Raw genomic sequence first — 12,886 nt, forward strand, 5'->3', positions numbered from 1 at the left:
GGTTTAGGGCTTGGATGTGTCAACTTGGTGGGGACACAGTTCAGCCATAACAGGGACCTCCTTGGGAGATACCAGTGGGCGGTGGTTGCAAGTCCTGATCCCCTGCTGGTGGTTTCTGTGGGTCAGGTAGGCCTAGGGCCATTTGAGTTCCCTTTAGAACAGCCTCAGGTGTATTATGATCCCATTTTTTACTTCCAGTGATCAAGATACTACCTTGCACTAACTTATCCTATCTTTGGCCACTAATTTTTAAAAAATTTTTAAAAAAATTTTAAAGATTTTATGTATTTATCTGAGAGAGAGTGAGCATGAGCAGGGGGAGGAGCTGAGGGAGAGAGAGAGAGAAGCAGACTCCCCACTAAGCAGGGAGCCCGATGTGGAGCTTGATCCCAGGACCCTGAGATCATGACCTGAGCCGAAGGCAGAGTCTTAACCAACTGAGCCACCCAGGAGCCCCTCTTTGGACATATTAGATTATTGGACTTCATTTCGAGTTGGAGTTGATGTTGCCTTAGCTCTCCAGCCCTGGTACTTGGTGCTCACAGCTATAAGTCTTGATCTCTTCAGCATTAACGTGTGTGACTGTGTTCTGCAATATATTCCCTTTGTCAGTGCCTTTGTTAGCCTTAATTGTGTTTAAGAGGATGGCCTCTGAAGCCAGTCTGCTGGGTTGGAACCTGGTTTCACCACTTCCCAGTTGTGTGGCTTTCAGCAAATTACCTGATCTCTTTATGTCTTAGTATCCAATCCATTAAAAGGGGATAGTGAAAGGCCTAATGAATTAAAGAAGATAAGGAAAGCACTTCTGTGCGGGATACTTGCTAAGTGCTGTCACCTTGATCATCACCATGGCCTCCCTGTAATGTGACACCGAGGGACAACTACGCTGCCACATAGGCCATCACCTGTGCAGGTGGGAAGGACCAGCCCTTCCCCCACCCTTTTCCTGATGGCACCTGAGAGTCTTAGCAATTTTTCTTTCTCCTGCCTCTTTAGAACTTGTCTTTTATTGGACTTTCTGTCAGCTAGTAAGAACAACCAATGTTTCTCAAGTACTTTACAGTTTCAAAGTGCTTTTTTGCTTTTAGTTTTATCCCCATATTGGCCTCAAGAAGTGTAGTTTATTATTGTCCCAATTTTGTATATGAAGAAGCTGAGTCTTGGAATTAATTGACTTGCCTAAAGTTATTATGCCTGTTTAGTACTGAATCGGGACTCAAATGGGAACCTCCTTTTCTTGTTTACCCTTGTTTTTAATTACACCCATCAAAGTACATGTAATTACTGTAGAAACATTAGAAGAATACACATGACCAAAAGTTTTAAAATCTTGCACATGACAGTAACAATAAAGACAAAAGCAGTTTTACATACTACAATATGTATTGATTTATTATGTTTTTCTCTTAGAACTTGTATTTTTCATGTTAATAAGTATGTATCTACATCACCATTTTAAATTATTGTTTGCTTCTCAATTGAAGGATAAACACTGTTTAGCTCATTCCCTAATGTACAGATTGCTCCAATTTTTGCTCATATAAACTACTCTCCAGTAAACTCCTTCATACATAAGCCTTTGCACAGCTCTGATGATTTCCATAGGGTGGGTTTTGAGATGTGGAAATTCTAGATCAAAGACTTTGCCAATTTTAAGGCCTTTGATACATAGGTACAGATTGCCCTCTGGAATGAGTACCCATTTAAGCACCTGTGTAAGAGCATCATTTTCCTTGTTCCCATGAGCCATCATCATTCTTTATCAAGGCAATTGGTAGGAATCGCATCTTATTGTTGATTTATTTGCATTTTTATTACTAACCAGAGAGAACATTTTCATGTTCCCTGTTCCTTTATATTTCTACTTGGGTGATTTACCTGTTTATGCTCTTGTCCTTTATTTCCTACGGAACTTCTCATCTTTTCCTTAGTGTTGTGTAAATACTTTATATATTGAAAATATTAACGAATCGTCTTCTAGCCTGTGTTCTTTTGACAACTCTTCAGAGTTGTACAAATTCCTCATGTGACTCTTGAGCTATCCTTCCTCCATTCTGATAATTATATTTTTAATGAAATACTGGAACTTTTCTTGATCCCTGTTAACCTCCCCTGTCAGATTCTACCTGAAGCTGACTGTGTCATCCAACACGTTTAGTTTCTCTCCCCACTCTGCTCTTATCTCTACTTCTGCCAAGTGTGCCATCCATCCAGTATTTTTCCACCCAGGAGGCGGGGAAGGAGAGTCAAACCAATGTTGACTGAGTACCGCTATGTACCAAGGTTGGCTATAGATGCTTTGCTTTCACAATGTCAACATAAATTGTGCAGAAGGCTTGGAAGCTCTCTGCTCTGTGTGTTTCATGGAGGTTGGCCCTCCTTTCCTGACTATTAGAGGTATGGTTACATGTCTGTCCCCTTGTTTAAAATAATTGATGCTCCAGTGTGTTCCATAATTTATAGAGTTTGCTCTCTCCCATTATAAATATCTATTTATCTGGGGTGATTATGCAGGACCAATTTACACTGGTTGTCTCCTGGCAACCGTTGGTGAGGTCCATCTGGAAAAGATATTTAACTTTTCCCCTCTCTGTCATAGGATTGTAACTCAGCTTATCATTATATACATAATTATGTCTTATGTTGTTAAGAACTTACTGATCCTATTTCTTCTATAATTTTCATTGAATCTGCGTATTTTGATCTTAGATAGTTGGTAAAGTTGGTAGTTTTATGGTTTTTGATAAGGTTTGGGAGTAGAGCAGAATCATTAAGACTACAAGCTTTGGAATCAGACAGAGTAGGATTTAATCCCCAGCACAATCAATTTCTTCTCAGTCCTGTCACTTTTGGTGAGTTACTTACTTACCAGATTTCTTGTCAATAAAGTGACTGTAATAATATCATCCACATAAAGTTATTGGGAGGATTAAATGAGATCATGCATGGAAAGTATAATTCTTATGTAAGAAAGTCAAAGAAAGCTTTTGGCTTGTGGTAGTAGGTGAAATGGTTATTATTTTGAATTATTTTATTTTTATTTTTGATTTATTTTTTTTTTTTAAAGATTTTACTTATTTGAAAGAGAGAGAGAAAACATGAGCATGTGGTTGGGAGGGACAGAGGGAGAAGCAGGCTTCCCACTGAGCAGGGAGCCTAACACAGGGCCTAACCCCGGAACCCTGAGATCATGACTTGAGCAGCTGCTTAACTGATTGAGCCACCCAAGCGCCCCTGAATTATTTTTAATTAAAACTTATAATAGCAGTTGTTTAATAGAAAAGTCTTAGAGTTATGATCAGGACAATGTTCTGAATGATTAAATCTTTTATATATTAAAATGGTGGTAGGGTTTTATAAGAATGAGGCAATTTTGTTCTTTTGGCTTAAATTTATGTTTAGGTAGGAAACTGTACTTTAATCACACATTGGACCTTTTCTTATATAGTTAAGTCATCTTGCTTCTTTTTTTTGGGAGAACTTAGTTATCTTTACTCTCAGAAAGGGCAAGCATCCTTGTTAATTTTCAGGAATGAATATTCTATACAGGAAAGTGTGCCAGTGGGGTACCCTTAAATGTTCGCCTTTCAGACTAAAGGGATAACTAATATCATTTTTTAGATACCACACAGTAATGTACCGGTATGAAAAATATACAAATTTGCTGGTATTAAAAATACACCAATTTATGAAATAATAAACATTAAAGATAAATTATCACCATACGTAATATGTTAATAAAATAATGATTGGGAGCATTGCATGTGTCCTTATTCTTTTATGCTTAGAAGTAACATTTCCTTTTAAGACACATTAGCTTGATATAATTTATTGATTAGAGTCAACAGCCCTTCAGTTTATTGAATCATCTCATGTAACTAGTTTTTCATAGTAAAGACTTACACCTATAATTTATATATTTTTTAATCTCTTGGCTTTCTTCCTATAAACCAGTTTTGTGTCTCTTGCATTTTACTTCTGCCTGCTTAAATGTTGGCGAGGGGTTCCTGGATGGTTCAGTCAGTTAAGCCTCTAACTCCTGATTTCAGCTCAGGTCAGGATCTCAGGGTTGTGAGATCAAGGCCCAAGTCAGGCTCTGTGCTGGTGTGGAGCCTGCTTAAGATTCTCTCCCTTTCCCTTTCCCTCTGTTACTGTACTTTACTATTACTATAAATTGCCAGGATCAAGAATAACTAATATTTTTTGAAAATCCAAAAGTATTTTTATTTTTTATAAAGATTTTATTGTTATTTATTTGGGAGAGAGAGAGAGAGAGCAAGAGAGAAAGAGCATGAGCAGGGTAAAGGGGCAGACATAGAGGGACAAACAAACTCCCCGCTGAGCAGGGAACCTGACTCAGGGCTCAATTCCAGGACTCTGGGATTAAAAAAAATAAATAAATAAAGCACAATACTAAAATATTGCTAAAGAAATACACAGTAGTAGCAAGAAAAAACTTCTTATATATTGGTAAGATTGGTGTGATCTTAATTATACTTAATTAATATAATTAAGGTAACTTAATTTTTAGTTATGTTTGTTGATTATATTAACCAAGATTAGTCCATTTAGGCTTGCTTTCTTTGCAAATACATGTAATTGGTGTGATTAATGTAGCTTAATTTTTGATATCTTATGTTTGTTGATTATATTAACCTAGATTACTCTATCTGGTCTTTCTTTTGCATATAACCTATAAGATACTTACTTTTTTTTTCTTTTCCCTTTCACACTATTATGGTTTAATAAGATTTTTTTTTCCTTTGAAAATACTGGTTTTTCAGTGTTCCCTTCAAAAAAACCTAAGCAAAGCTCTTGCAACCTTGAAACATTTTAATGGAAATAAAACTATAAAGGTTTAACCTTATCAATCTTGTGTACCAAGTAGATTATATTTGAAAAGAAACTCACCAGTAAAAGAGGGGATTCTACCAATGAACATTTTCTGGGCGTGAGAACAATGAATAATTTTGATAGGTGGAAGAATTGCTATAGTTTTGAGAAATGTTTTCTGCATTTCCCAAGGTGAATGCAAGCTTTAGCTGGAGAGCTTGGAGTGGGTCCCTGCATCATCCCAAGCTGTAGACTCTTCTAGAATAGTCTTGGGAGGGTTTCTATTATACATAATTTTGGCATTAAAAAAAATTTATACTTAGCATGTAAACTACATTAGCAAAAAATGAAACAAAAGTAAAAGTTCACCTACATACCTGTCATCTGAGCAATTCACTGTGTGATTCATATTTGTGTATATAATAAAGGGAGACTCATTGATGTTTACTGAGAGCCTTGATTTATGTGCCATGCATTTTAACAGCCTTGTGACAAGTTGGTATTATCTGTATTTTTGGAAAATGACAAGATTGAGATTTGAAAAAGGTTAAGTAACAAGCCCTTGGTCACATGACATCAAGTTGACATATGAATGTGGCTCCATTTTATAAAGTATTTATTTCGTTTTATGTTTGCAGGTTACATTTATTTGGTTGTATTTTTAGCTACAAAGACTGAAGTGTGTGTTACTACTCTTTGGAGGGACAGGGCATGTTTTAAAGAATATCGGAGCCAATCTTTACACTGATAAATGGAAAGCACTGTATCTGCCTTGTGTTTTTATAGTAGTTATGCTACAGAGGAAATCTCTTCTTTCTTTCCCAAGTTCATTAAGCTGAGCCAGGAAGCTGATAAAAAGGTATTTAAAATTTAAACACGTTTCTTAACTATTTTTATAAATATATTTCATGCCTTTAAATACTATTTAGTGATGTTAGTAAATTCTCTTTTTACCAAAATAATATTTTTATACATTCGGTGGTTGACCACTAAGCTACAGGCATAAATAGCATTTACCTCTTCATATAATGTATTTATGTGGAAAACCATTTAAAACTGAGTCTTCAGGAGCTTGGCCTTTTAAAGAATGTGGAGGAAACAGCATTAAATGTCATAAAAATATGTATATTACTTATCTAAACCTGGTTTCTGGGAAGTCCTTGGAATTCATTTTCCTCTAGAAACAATAGCTAAAATTTAAATCATGGTCAGGTTTTTAGATAAGCTCAAAATAAATGAATATATATATCTCCTCTGTTTTTAAAGCAGCAAAGTTCCTCCCTTTTTACCCAAACAAAATCTTATATAGGACCTTAATTGAATTTCTTGGGAATCTGCTAACCCCCAGTTGTGTTAGCTTAAATAAACAAGGAATTTATTATGAGGATCTGAGTTATTTCATGAACCACCATGGGGAGGAATGCATGGAAGATCCAGAATGTCCTCTGTTAATATCTCTTGCCTCTTTTTCTCTGTATACCTCCTTCTTTTCCCTGCATAATTACTTTCTTGGTTTCCTAATCCACATGGCAGAAAACAGAGCTGAGACCAAGGTGAGACAGGTGAGGTGCAGAATTTAAGAGAGTACTGGAAAACTCAGTGATCAAGGTAAATAATACACGTATTTCTAAGTCTGTGCAGTTCTACCAATATCTGATTTAATTGCTTCACTTGATAAATCATCTGTTCAGCTTCAGCTTTTGCTAAGCAGATAAAAATGCTAAATTCTACAAAATAAGCATCTTACTTTCACTTATTTAAATGAGATTTATACATATTAAAAGATGATTTAATTGTGGTTTTAATAAGACATTGATATTTTTCAACTTTTAATCAAGTACGATCTACTATACATAGATTGTGCAATATCTCCCTAAAGTTCATATATTAACTTGCATTTTTTAAAAGTTTTTGTTTAAATTCTGGTTAACATATACAGTGTAATATTAGTTTCAGGTGTACAATTTAGTGATTCAGCGATTCCATACAACACCCTGTGCTCATCACAAGTGCCCTCCTTAATCCCCTTCACCTATTTCACCCATCCCCCCCCTCTGGTGACCATCAGTTTATTCTCAACAGAGGCTGTTGCTTGGTTTATGCCTCTGTCTCTCTTTTTTCCCTTATGTTAATTTGTTCTGTTTCTTAAATAACACATAGGTGTGAAGGCATATGGCATTTGTCTTTCCAATTCTAAATCCCAGAGAGGGGCTCTGATTAGCTCAGCTTGCGTTAGGCCCAATCTCTTAGACCAATCAGCAAAGTCTTGGTGGTGGGAGGTGCTTGATTGTGAATAGAACCTTGTAAGAGGCTAGGCAGCCACAATACCAGGTGTCCGCTCTACAAAAATACCAAGTTCATGCATGTGAGGGGACCGACTGGGGTCTGGTGAGATAAGGAACTTGACACTTGGTCTCTCTTTCTCCCTTCCTTAAACTTTCTCCTTAGACACCACCATTGAACTTATTACCCATCACTGAAGGGGAGAGTTGAGTCCACTTGAACAGGGAATTCAGTGTCAGCCAACTAATGGGTTAGTGCCAGCCATGTATAAGGCCCAGGAGACAAGTACTTGGCATATTTGTTCAGGATAATATCTGATGAGGGCAAGTAGGTGCTATCCCTCGGACAGGAAACCAGAGGGGTTTTGATGTTGGGGAGAGGTTGATTTTGTGAACTGGTGATTATTCTTATACAGTGGGCCAAAGAGTAGGAGGTTCCCTCTTGTTCCTTTGGGAACTCTGGCACCTTTCCAATAACCTTCAAACCACAGCCAGAACCATCTTTTTAAAATGCAATCTCATCATGCCAGTGTTTTGCTTTAAAACCTTCTGTGGACTTCCACTGACTTTAGGATAGAGACCAATATTCCTTTTTTTTTTTTTTTTTTAAGTAATTTCTCTGCCCAATGTGTGGTTCAAACTCATGACCTTGAGATAAAGAGTCACAAGCTCCACCGACCGAGCCAGGTGCCCTGAGACCAATATTCTTAATACTGCTTGTGTGGTCTGCCCTCTGGCCTCTAATAGGTCCCTGCTTCTTTCTGCGCAGGATGTTGACTCAGCCCAGGGTACCTCCCAACCGCTACCACTCCCTCAGGCAATAATGATCTTTTAGAGATCAGCGCAGATGTTCCATTCTCAGGGAAATCCTATTCCCTGATTACACAGGATGAGCCAAGTCCTCTGGTGTATTAAAACAACAATCAATCATAAATAACAATAATAACAGCTAACATCATGGGACAGGTAGGTTCTGAGAATTTCAGTTTGTTTAATCCACACAACAATAGTATGAGGGAGGTGTTACTACTTTTAGGGTGAGGAACCCAAGCTTAGAGTCCATTGCATTTATCACAATTATGATGAAAGAATGAATTATATGGACCGTGGCAGTGGCCAGGATGGGGCTAAGGGAAGGCAGCCTTTAGTTTAGAAGGAAAGGGCTAGGAGTTGCTCTTGAGGCTGTGTTTGTAAAGCAGAGCACGCAGTGGTCTGGACAGTGTGCTTACTTGGGATGGCTTTGAGAAGAGATCAGTGCTGACTGCTCAAGCCACTGCATGTGTCCACCATGGCCCACTCTCCACCCTATGAAAGGAGGAACTCACGTATTAGCTGCTGTACCCTAGGAACTCAGCTCTTGGCCTTCCATAAAAAAGTAGTTTCTCAATAAATATTTGTTTTATGAATCATTAAAAAAAAAAATCTCTGAAACTTTGGAGGTATTTTTGAGCAAGCTACATCTGAATGCTATCCTAAAGGTATAGCACTGATGATGGGGTTGTTCCCCAGGGGTTTAATCCAATCTTGGGCTAACTGGTGGATGCCCAGGACTTGAGGTAGACATATGTGTGGACTCTGTTTAGGGAGCAGATGAGCCAAGGGCGCAGCAGTCCGACCTCAGGAGTGCTGTCCCCTAAAGTGAGGCAAGGCTGGGAGGAGCATTCTTCCCCATGTGGAAGTAGATTAGAGTCTCATGCTCTTTACACAGGTGATCACAAAGGCTCATTTGTGGAGGGGGGTGTATTACCTTTAGAGTTTTGGAATCATGCATGTGGGAGGCTGAGATGAGTACATTCTAGAACTCATAGAATAGTCTGGTCCCATGATGCCACTGGGTTCAGAAAGGGACCTTGAATGTAATTACTCTTAATTCACAGAAAAAGAACCACCTCGTATGCTTCCAATCCCATATAGCACTACCCTTTGGGCTTGTGTGATTAAATCTTTAATGGGCTATGAGCAGCCCTGAGAGCTAGATGCCTGAGGACCAACTCTAGCCTTTCTTCTTACCATTCTGCTCCTGGGGTCCTGCCAATCCATTTCCGGTCTTGCCCTGAGTCCATTTCTGGATTCTGAGGAAGGGAAAGGCAGGAGACTGGGCTGGAACTCTTTGGGTTTATGGGAAGAGGTAAGTGCCCTGAGTTAGGAAGAAATCCACGCCCACCCCCCAGCCCCACAGCAAAATGCAAGGAAGCAGGAAAAGGGAGATAGGTCTGGCTGAGAGAAGCAGACATGTAAGGGAAACTTAACATATAAAGTATAGTTAATAAACTTAAAATATAAAAACAAATGTTACTTCTACCAAACCAAGATTATAATCCAAGGACACAATTTATATGAAAGTATATATGGTAAATGGTAAATAACATAATAAAAATAGCAAATAATAAATAACAATAACATTTTTTCAGAGGTGATTCATCCTTTAATTCATTTTAATTCACCTTTAAAATGGTGTCCCTTTCACTAAACTTTGTAGAATATAAAATATTCTAATTAGATAATTTATTTTATTTTTTAATATTTATTTTTTAAGTAGGCTTCATACCCAGTATGGAGCCCAGTGTGGGTTTTGAACTCACGACCCTGAGATCAAGACCTGAGCTGAGAACAAGAGTCTGATGCTTAACTGACCAAGCCACCTAGATGCCCCTAATTAGATAATTTCTGAGGAGAGCTAATTTAATGAGTTGGTCTCCAAATAGCAAGGGAATTTAATTTATCTTATGATTTCTAATTATGTTTGGAATGCCTGAAAAATATTAAGTTAAATGTGTCCTTTAAGTTTGGATTACTTTAACTTTTAGGATTATTGTTCTCCATTTGTCCAGTTATTGGGAACATTTATAAGACTTTCAGAAAGATAAGGGTTTTTTGTTTGTTGTTGTTGTTGTTGTTGTTGTTGTTTTTGCCACCTCTCTGTAATAATAAATATTCTTTTGCCATTTTAAAGATCAAGTATCCATCTCTGTTAGTGTTTGTGTTAGCCTGTAAGAGCCTGGAGTTTATAACCTAGATTCTGGAAAGAAACTGTAGCAGTGATAGGTTGCTAAGAAAGTCTCTCTGCTAATTAAAAAAACATGCCTTGAATTATCCTGAGTCTCTCTACTTCTCAGTCTTACTGGATCAATTAGAAATGATGCTCATTTTTAGGTTTGTCAAAACTTAAATTAGAAATAAATGTAAGTCTAGACATCCTATTTTCTATAATTAAAGAAAACCAGAAATAAAAAATATAATTGTATGAAAATGTTCAAAACAACCAAATGTTCAGGAACAATTGTAATCTAATTAAATTGTAATCTATCCACATGAATTACTATATAGGCATTCCAACTGCAGGTTTGTACACAATATAACAAATACTATATTTTAGTTAGGTTGGAAATCATAGCTCTCTCTTTTATATGAATCAGCAGAAATAGGTGCAGTTTAATATATTACTTTCTTAAGTGTTTTCACCCTTTTATACTTTTCAAAATAAAATTGAGACAGAAGGGGCTTGTTTAAGATTATCCAGATTAGAATTAATTTTGCTGCTTGAGTGTATTAGAAAACAGAAACTAGACCCACTAACAAGAATTGTAAACCACAGTCGGTGGACCACGTCCCAGCCTATTCAAATAATTTACTTTTCTGTTTAGACTTAACATCAGTGACTAAAAACAAAGGCTGGGAGGGGGTGGTGAGGTGTGGGGGGAATAGGATTAAGAGAGTATATAGCCAAGGAGATATTTGATCAAGCCTGAGAACTTCATTCTATTGTATATTTTCAGTTATGCTAATCCTGAAGCTCCTATAAGAATCTGTTTTTCCATTTCCCACTAATTTTTATCTTCCCTCTATATTATTTTTTTCATCGAGTTTTCAGAAATCTGCACTTTGAATAGAAAATTGTCTTTCTGGGGGCATCTGGGTGGCATAGTCAGTTAAGCATTTGCCTCTTGGTTTTGGCATCTCAGGGTCATGAGATCAGGCCCCATGTTGGGCTCTGCGTTCAGATTCGAGTCTGCTTAAAACTCTCTCCCTTGCCTTCTGCCCTTCACCCCCCCCCCAAATAAATAAATCTTAAAAAAAAAAAAGATACTCAAAGTACTTTAAAACAAGAAAATTATATTTCTGTAAATACTTAGCCAAGACACATGTGATTTTAACCTAATTTCACTAATATTTACTTTTGGATGAAAGGTAAAATTGCTGTAAAGGATAAGACAACTAGAATTTGTGGTTGAAAACTTTGTATCTCTATTTTATCAAATCTCATTTTTTTCCCTTTGGCCATCGGATATTTTAATTTTTGCTGTAACCCTTAATTTAGGTATTGTTGGTTCTCAGACACATTTTACTAGTTAGTCTCTGAAATTCCAGTGAGGTGAAAAAAACTCAAAAACATCCCGAACCATCACTTATTAAAGAGCATTCAGTTGAAATGTTGAATCTTGACTATAAAACTCCCCCGGGTGCCTTCTTGGGGTTCTAAAGCATTTGCATCATGAAAGCCCAGAGTGGTGTTTTTTTTTTTTTTGTTTGTTTGTTTGTTTTGTCTTTAGCTCACTGTGCTTTTCTTTCTTGTCTTTTTATTCAGCTGGAATGCTTGCTAACTGCTAAGGCTGAGATCCTGAGGAACCCAGCTGGAGAATGCCGTCTGAACGCTGCCTGAGGTTGGCCCTGTGGGATGCTTCCTTGTTTGGTGTTGTGAGCCCTGAAATAGTCACACTGTGCACCCCAGGGCTGAGTGCAGAGCAAGGCTCAACACAAATTTGAAGGAATTAAGCAAACCAGTTTAGTATCGTAGCACATGGCTTAACCACTGTGATCTACTTATTGGTCTTACCTAGGTACATTTCATGGTTCTTTGAATGATACGACTTATTGTCCTTTGCTTATTTGGGATATCTCAAAAAAAGCATACTTCCATAAAGGTATATGATCACTATACTTTTGTATGACTATCATCCCCTTTAAAGCAGTCACTTTGGGGAGTGTGATATGTATTCTGAAAACACTCATAGCATTTTCTTTTAATAATTCCTTTAACAGATATTTATTGAGCCAAGCACTGTACTTGATGGAGAAGATTCATCAGTGAATGAAACAGATAAGCTTCCTGCCCTCATGAAATGTATATTCTTTGGGGGAAACAGATAGTAAGCAAATCACACCTAGTAACAATACACATATAATTGGGAAAAGTGCTTTTGAAGGAAAAGTACAGGGCTGATAGAAGGAGGAAGTGTCATTCTGAAGAAGGCTCTATAATCTGGGATCTGAGGGATGGGATGACTTGGGGAAGGGCTCTGGAACAGGAAGGAACTTGGCACATTCCCAAAACTGAGGGTGCAGTCAATAAGAAAGCAGAGGGCATTTTTTTTTTTTTTAATATTCTCGGTGGAGGCGTGTCTACATCATCCTCTGAGGAAACAGTCAATAGGATCTTCAGAGCCAATAATAAGAGAAGTGTGAGACATAGGAAATACTTCTCTTTTTACTAATTAAGAACTTGATATGTCTATGAAATGAGGAGACCAGCTTTCTTCCACAACCCTGAAGCTGTTAGAGTTGACCAGTTGCAAAAATATGTTTAGGAATGGAGGGACGCCTTGTGACAGCGGGTATAGCTCGGAGCCTGTTGCTCCAGATTGGTGATTCTCAGGGGGGTGATGATTATGCTTCAGTGTACATTGCGCAGTATCTGCCAACATTTTTGGTGGTCCCTGGGGTTGGGCGTGCTATTGACATCTACTAGGGATCCTGTTAAACATCTTATAATA

General features: G+C 37.6%; 1 protein-coding gene across 6 annotated transcripts in view; it reads left to right on the top strand.

The window, feature by feature from the left end:
• Positions 1 to 12,886, top strand: part of KLHL32 (kelch like family member 32) — a 246,296-nt gene that overhangs the window by 32,547 nt on the left and 200,863 nt on the right. For all 6 annotated transcript variants that reach the window (XM_032858162.1, XM_032858163.1, XM_032858165.1 and 3 more), the window contains exon 2: positions 11,701 to 11,776. In XM_032858162.1, the coding sequence (XP_032714053.1) occupies positions 11,754 to 11,776 (23 nt within the window). In that variant the 5' untranslated portion in view covers positions 11,701 to 11,753. The remainder of the gene's footprint in view (positions 1 to 11,700; positions 11,777 to 12,886) is intronic.

Source organism: Lontra canadensis, unplaced genomic scaffold, assembly GCF_010015895.1.
Source record: "Lontra canadensis isolate GAN:19392208 unplaced genomic scaffold, GSC_riverotter_1.0 scaffold14, whole genome shotgun sequence".
Classification (NCBI taxonomy): Eukaryota; Metazoa; Chordata; class Mammalia; order Carnivora; family Mustelidae; genus Lontra; species Lontra canadensis.